The 7,648-nt window shown below is 58.3% G+C and overlaps 1 protein-coding gene across 1 annotated transcript in view; it reads right to left on the reverse strand.

Moving 5' to 3' along the window:
• The window catches only part of ASTN1 (astrotactin 1), a 48,346-nt gene extending 40,698 nt beyond the window's left edge, over positions 1-7,648 (reverse strand). The window contains exon 1 of the mRNA XM_075509201.1: positions 7,366-7,648. Coding sequence (XP_075365316.1) covers positions 7,366-7,648 — 283 coding nt within the window. The remainder of the gene's footprint in view (positions 1-7,365) is intronic.

Here is a 7,648-nt window from a genome sequence, read left to right on the forward strand (position 1 = left end):
TACTTTTTTTTTTTCCTTGGTTAAGAAAAAATATACAAGAGGCCCTCTACATCCACCATGGCCCCGAAACCTCCAGTCCCCGTAAGAGAGCGGGTCGCCGATGGGCACAGCATGGGGGCAAGGTGTCCATAAGGATGGGGATGTGCACCCTGTGCCTTCCTCCTGAGCCTCGGTCGCCCCTGGTTTGGCCATGGGGAACCCCATGCTCCTCCCGGGGTGCTGTCCACTTTCCTGCAGCATTTTCCACCCTGGCTGCTGGGTTTTAAGGGCTGCCCCTGCTCGTAGCTGAGGCTGGTGCTGGGCTCCATCACCTGAAGGAGAGTGTGGGACCAGGCATGGGGGGTGCGCTCAGTGCTTCAGTGGCTCTGAGCAGGTCACCTCACTCACTCTGGCCCATCCTTCAGCTGGAAAAGAGATGTGGAGAGGTCAGGTTTACATTGCATGGCCAAGAGCAAGGGCAGGAACGGGATCCCACTAGCAGTTTGCACCCCAAACCCTATTAGCTGAGCTGTCCTGTCCCACCAGGTGCTCCAGGGCAGGTCCAGGGCAGGATGCATCCCCTCAGCAGGTCCCTCTCTACTTTGCTGGAAGCTCTGCAAGCCCCCGGGCCTTGGTGGCACCCTTTGGGCCACGCTGGCCTCTGCTGCCAGCACCCAAGAGGATGCCTCCAGTGCGAAAAGCAAGCACCAAGGCATCAGAGGGGGAAGGAGGTGCAGCAGCACTGAGGTCTCAGTGATGGGCTGGGCCGATGGAGAAAAAAGGGGGAGGCAAGCAATGGGGAGGGAAGCATCTCACACCACAGACTGGGCAGCCGGCAGTGCTCTGGATGCTACGGACAACGTCCCACCACTAGCACCAACCACTCCAGGAGCACACAGGAAGAAGGTCGCACCCCTGGATTGGCAGGAGATGTAAACCCCAAAGCATCCATCTCAAATTCACCCCATGGCGATGGGAACTGGGGTAAGGACCCTGGCCAGGCGATCAGCTGCTGGCAGCGGAAAGGAATTAAGTGCATCCCACTGCCAGGGCAGGTTTTGCCAAGGTGCAGGAGGGCTGCCGAGATGGGGCGTTTCAGGGTCCCTTCCCCACCGCAGGTCCTGGCATGGGTGGGTTGGGACCCCCCTGGCGAACCCCCTGGCTGCCCTCCAAGCCACCCAGCAGGGAGGTGCCAGCGGCCGCCCCCTCGGCCAGGCACGCGGGAGCATAGATCATACCGCCAGGTTTCAGTGCATGCGACGGTGTCCAGGATCAAAGCCAAGTTCAATTAATGGCTCACAATCTTATTAGAGAAATTATTTCAGGATCTCGAGTAAAAGTCCAATATATCCACTCCATTCCATTAGTCAGGCTCATTTAGTAATTCAATCAATCTAAGCAAGGCAATTGAGCTCCTCTGGTATAATTTAACTCGGTTATTCTCTAGGTACTTAAGAATTTCTTAATATTTGCTCCATTATTTTGCCATTACACCTATTTCTAGGTGCAAGGTTCGCACCAGAGCGATGCTGTGGGTCTCGTGGTGGGACCAGCCCCACTGCAGCCCTCTGCTGTGCCCTGGTCTCGCAGGATGGGGACGTGTGATGGGGAAGGGGAGCTCCAGTAGCAATACTGGGGTGCCCTCACCTCCCTTGGAAATGAAGTAGAGTGGGGACCAGCACCGCAACACCCCGAGACCCCCTTTCCCACCGCAGAGAGCTGGGACCAAAGAGCTGCCCTGTGTGCCACCAGCTTCGAGACCCACAACCGGCGCCCAGACCCAAGCGAGAGGAGTGGGGCCAAGCAACCCCCAACCAAAACCCATCAGGATGCTCTTCTCACTTGACGTAGAAGTGGGGAAAAAGAAAAGGGATAACGCAACCCTGCAGCCCCTTGGCTCCTGCTTCCCTCCTCTGAGGCCGTTTAGGAGCCAGGGGTCAAGGGCAGACAGCGAGGGGACACCACCTCCCGCAGTCCACAGCGGCTGGGAGACGCACGGGACGTGGATGAGAGCCGACGGGTGTCACATCTCACCGCCTCCCCGTGCAGCCTGGAAGGAGAGCTGGGGCAGGCAGGTGCACCGGTGGCCTGTCACCCCGATTAGCGGCAGCCTGCATCCCTGCGGCAGTCTGTCTCGGATCCCCACGACCCCCAGTGCTATCCCCCCATTATTAACCCAGGGACGACACGGCCAGAGCATCCACCAGCACAGTCAAGAGCTTAGCAGAGATTTAACAAAAAAAATTGATTAGATATTTCGGGGAGATATTCAAGAGCTGTTAAATATGCCCAACTCATTGGTGCCTTTGAAAAATCTCACCCCTCTAAAAAATTAGAATTGATTTTGTATTTAAAAAGGAATCTATTTAATTTAAAAGTAAGATAATTTGAAATCATGACAGCTTGTATTAAGGCCTGAGTTTATGATAATCTATTAAAGTCATTGAAGTTAAGAACCTTCTCCCATCCTTTGCTGCCAAGGCTCCCATGAGGGCGGTGGGGAGCGGGGGAAGTCAGGGGGCGAGGGGCTGCGCTGCCCCCCTTTCAGGGCACGGCAGCTGGGCTGGAAACCAGGGAGGCAGAAAAAGCTCCTTCAGCTCCTCCATGCTCAGGAAAAAAAAAAAAAAAACAGGACATGAGAAACCATCCAGTATTTCAAAATCTTGAATTATCCAGCACCCAGAAAGCATGGGTTCGACCCACCAGCTCCGCTTTCTCATTCCTCAAGTCCATTTTATGCACAAAACTGCATTTCAAGACTTCACTTTTCAAGTATCGAGTGCATTACTTGGGCGAAGGAGTCAAAGATGCCGTCTTTCACGCAGTTTTTAATTGCATTGCAAATCTCCAAGCCCAAGGGGCTGCGGGAAGCTATGATGCTAATAAATACCCCACTCGCCAGTTTGTAACCTGCAAAGGATGGGGCCCACAAAAATTAGCAGCCTGCAGGAGTGTGAATCCAGTTAATGACATATCAAATGTGGCTGGATGCTGCCGAGCCAAGCAGCAAGGAAGAAGGGGGTGTGAAGGTTAGCGGACAGGGAATATTGAGCTGCTAATTAGCATTTCGTAATGGCCACTGACCAGTGAGACTCAGCCTCCCTTCAGGAAAAAATACAACTAACGCAACAAACACAAAACGAGATGAAAGATGACCATTTCAAATGGAGGTTTCCTTGATTTAAAGCAGGATGAAACTCGGTGCTTTTAAATGCAGGCAGCCCGGCGCGCACCAGCGAGCAGCCCTATCCCTGCTCCCATGCCCTGGTGGCTTCCCAAAAATTCAGGAGATGGGAAAAAACCTCACAGCAAAACGGGGCGGGGGATGGCGTCAGGGTCTCTTTGAGGACATACATATAAATCATGTGGGTTTTTATGGGTATGAGCACGAAAGGTGATGCACGTGGGGACCACGTGCTGCCAAGCTGCTCCTGAGCAGCAAGGCAGCACGTGCACAAGAAGGCAGCCAGCGCAATTAAAACATGCTCCGTTCATTAGCAAAGGGAGCCACGAAGCAGCTGAAAGCCCTGCCCAAGTGCCTCCCCTCGCCATAAACCAAGGGTAGTAATCCCAAAAAATATCCCTCTGCTTTCAGAGGAACATGGGAGCAGCCACGGGGTCCCCACATTCGGGAGGGCTGAGCACCAATGCACTCGACACACCTGTCTCTGGCATCTGGACGGCTGGCGGAAGGTGAGACCCAAAAAAGTTGCACGGAGAGCAGGCAGCAAGCAATGCCTCACCCTCTCAGGTAAAGATAAATATAAAGCTAAAGTTGCAGGGCAGCAGATCAGGGCAAGCCAAAGCAAGGGCATCCCCCCCAGCACCTGGCTGAGCCACAGCTCACTGCTACCCGCAACGGGGAGAAGCAAACGCATGAAGGGCATGGATGCCACCCCCCACAGACCCTGAGGTCAGGCAGACAGTCCCTGGGTCCCCATCGTCCCTACTGGCACAGGTGAACCCCGGCAGAGCTTGGCTCGGGGGGGGTCCACCAAAGTCCCTGCCACACCACCCACCAGCAGCGAGGGGATGCCCACAACCTCCACACTCATCATTAAGTTGGTTGTGTTACTGGAGCATCTCGTCAGGGGTGGGGAGTGACAGCCATTTTTGGGGTGTCCAGTTCAACACACACCCCTGGCACCCTATTTTTAGCAAGCAACATATGTGGCTCTCCAAAGACCCCTGCACATCTCTGGCTGATGGAAAAACCTTGACCCATGTGCCCATCGGTGGGATGCCCAGCTCGGCCACCACGGCAGGGAGGTGCCACCAAGGCAGGGGAAACCACGCATGCCAGTCTCCATGAATGCCAGCCAAGCTTGAAAGCACTTGAATTATTTAGGGAGTTTTGAGGGGACAGCCAGGGCTGGAGGGGGAATGACACCCAGATACGTTTTGGCTCCCCAGTCCTGACCCTTTCCTGGCTGCTCCCCTCGCCCCTTCCCCTTCTGCCGCCCCAGCCTGCCCCAGCCACCTCCCCGGATGCTCCCGCCATCTTCGTGGGGAAACTGAGGCACAGAGCAACCTCGAGTGAGTTGCTCAAGACCCCACATGGCAGAGCCAAGGTGCCACCCGTGGAGTACCGCCTGCCCTTTGCAGTGCTCAAGCCCACACCCAGGCCCTCCCCAGCCCAGAGGCAGCACCCTGGAGTCTGGTCCAAGCCCCTGCCAGCCGGTGGGCAGCTCCCCTCCCTTCGGGAACCCCTTCCCTGTACACAGGCCCTGGATCTGAAAACCACCAAGAGGAGAAGGAGCAGTCACCCAGCTCTCTCCCAGGTAGAGACACCCTGAACCAGACCTGCCTCAGAGGCACAGAGGCGGATGTGGGGATTATCCACTGCTCTGACACACTATTGTACATCCAAATGCAACAAGGTGGGCACAATTAATGGGTCTGGGGTTTGCTGGGGACAGTGCAATCAGCACTGCATGAAGCCAGGTTCCTGGGAAGGATGCTCAATTGCACCCTCCAGCCACGCATAAGCCTTGTGGAAACACAAACAGCTGCCAATACCAGTTCCACGCATCGCCCCGACATGGCCACGTCCCCACCGAGTGTGCAGCACCAGCAGTGATGCTCTCTGCCCCATGGGTTTCCTGAGCTGGGGGCTCTCTGGCTCCAGAGGATGCAGCCTCTGAGTTACTAAGTCTGGGTCTTGCAAGACCTCTATGAACTTCAGGGTTTCTGCCATGCAAAAGCAGTACCCAGGCTAATAATAATAATAATACCACCACCACCACCCCCCAGACATAGCAAAGCAGCACAACAACAACAATAATAATACCCACACGTGGCAGAATGGCCACACCAGCTTCAAAGCAAGCCTTTCTCTCACGGGAGGGAGGGAGATGTAACATGGCATTTCCTAGGAGTCACCAAGCCAAAACCCTGGCAAACAGGGGGCCCGTGAGGTGCCCTGTCCTGCCAGGCCAGCCCCCAGCCCCAGCATCCTGCAGGGGAGAGACCTGTACTGGGACCACCTCTGTGTCTCCACAACCCAAACCCCTGCGTGCTGAGGGCTGGCGCAGCCCGGTGCACCCACAGGCGCTCGGGGGACCGATGTCCCAGGCAGCAATGCCCAGGAGAGCCTGGCCACCACCAGGACATCAGGGTGTGCTGACATGGGGCGAGCCGTCCTCGTTTTTGACCGGTGGCCATAAGCAGAAGGCAGTGAAAGCAAACCCCTGCCTGGCATCACCAGTGCAAGCCCTGGGTGCAGCGTGGGCTGTCAGGGCGGGTGAGTCCTTTCCCGCTCTGCCCAGCATTCGGCACCTCGTGGATTTGAAAAATCCCTGGGGAAATCCCCGCCCGAGCAGCACCACACATCCCTGCCCAGATGCTCCCCATTGGCAGCATCCCAGGCCCCGGGGCCCATCAGGGTCCGGCTCCCTGGGAGCGGGTCCGAGGCGGGCAGGGGACAAGCGCCCGTGTCACCTTTGGGGCGTCAAGGCGGCGCGGGGCTGGCGGCCATGCCTGCGCGTCCCCTGCATCCGCTGCGCTGCCGCCCCGTTGCCACAGCAACGCTCTCCGGCCTCCGCCGCAGCATCCCGCAGCACAGGGCTTGGACCGGGGGGCAGCACAGCCCGCTGCCCCCTCCCCGCATGGCCCCTGGCCTTGAGCAAATCATCCCTGGGTGTCCCCGCACCTCCCCCCCTGCCTCCCCATGGCATCAACAGCCCCCCACCTGCCTCTGCCTTTCTCACGGGAGAAGGGGGATGCCCGTGCAGCGGTGAGCGCTGCCCGAGCCCACGCAGCACCCAGGACCGGGGGCTTTTTTGCACACAGAAGGGTCTGGGGGCCAGGGAGGTGATGAAGCACAGGGGAGAAAAAACGGGTTGGAGCCACTGTTACGCTCTGCCCGCACACAAGGGTGGCACAGAGGGGCAACGTCACACAAAGCAACACGCCAGTGCCTCATTTTTGGGGACAACATCCAGACAAGGGTGGTATTTTAAAAACTTCACAGGGCACCCAAGGTGCTGCTGGAACAGCGACGGATGGACAAGGCTTGCAGGAGGCGTGCACAGTCCCCACGGGGCTGCTAGGAAAGTGACGGCGGCGTTTGCCCGGGGCAGGGGGTTACGTGCAGGCGGTGGTAGGAAACTGGTATTCTGCACTAATATCACTAAAAATTAAAAATCTCAGCGACTTGTTCCAGGTGGCACGGAGGGAAGCAGGTCCCTGCGCACAAGTGGCAGAGGCCTTTCTCTGATCCCAGCATAAACAAAGGAGCAAACCGTTGGCTTTTTTGGTGGATGAAAACTGAAGCAGCCCATCAGATTTGGGCAGATGTGCCTCACACAGTGGGTGAAGCACAGAGGCCTGGCTAGAGCGGGTGGGAACCACCTGGACCATGTGAGCAGGCCAAAGCCTAAAACCTGGGGGCGGGAGTACTGGAGACAGCACACACAGGCGGGATGGGAAATGCTAGGCACCGGAGTATTTTTCCACCAGGCTGCAGGAAAAGTGACTCTGCTTGGGGGCAGACAAAGCAGAAACCCTCACCTCCAGCCAGCTACGCTGGAAGCAGACTGCGGGCCTCCTGCCAGCACAAGCCACGGGTGGCCGTGCACTGAGCTGGAGACAAGCCGCGCGGATGACAACCCGGGGGTGCACCGAGCACCCCAGGCCTGCAGCATCTCCACGGCATCCAGCCCGGTGCTGCAGCCGGCGCCGAGATGCTGCAGCGGCGTGAACCGGCACCGGGGCCGAGATGCTGCAGCGGCGTGAACCGGCACCGGGGCCGAGATGCTGCAGGGTACCCGCACGCCGGTGCCGCAGGGAGGAGCCCCGCAGCCGGGGATGCTCGGGGCCCGCTGCCGGGAGGGGAGGGGACCCGCCGCGTACCGGCGCTGCCCGCAGGCCCGCCCGGAGGCTCACCCAGCACGAAGTAAGGCAGCTCCGTGTTCTCCAGGTCATCCACCACCACCATCTCGCCGGGGAAATCGTTGCGTACGGAGAAGAGCAGCTTGGGCTCGGCGGCCGAGGGGCCGTGCATGATGCTGAGGTCGTTCTCCCGCAGGAAGGGCAGCGCCGACACCGTGATGCTCTTCAGCTTACACTCCAGCTCCTTGGCCGCCGCCTCCGCCGCCGCCTCGGCGGGGCCGCTGCCCGCCGCCAGGCAGCAGCCGGCGAGCAGGGCGCACAGCCCGGCCAAAGCCAT

This window comes from Mycteria americana, chromosome 7 (assembly GCF_035582795.1).
Source record: "Mycteria americana isolate JAX WOST 10 ecotype Jacksonville Zoo and Gardens chromosome 7, USCA_MyAme_1.0, whole genome shotgun sequence".
Classification (NCBI taxonomy): domain Eukaryota; kingdom Metazoa; phylum Chordata; class Aves; order Ciconiiformes; family Ciconiidae; genus Mycteria; species Mycteria americana.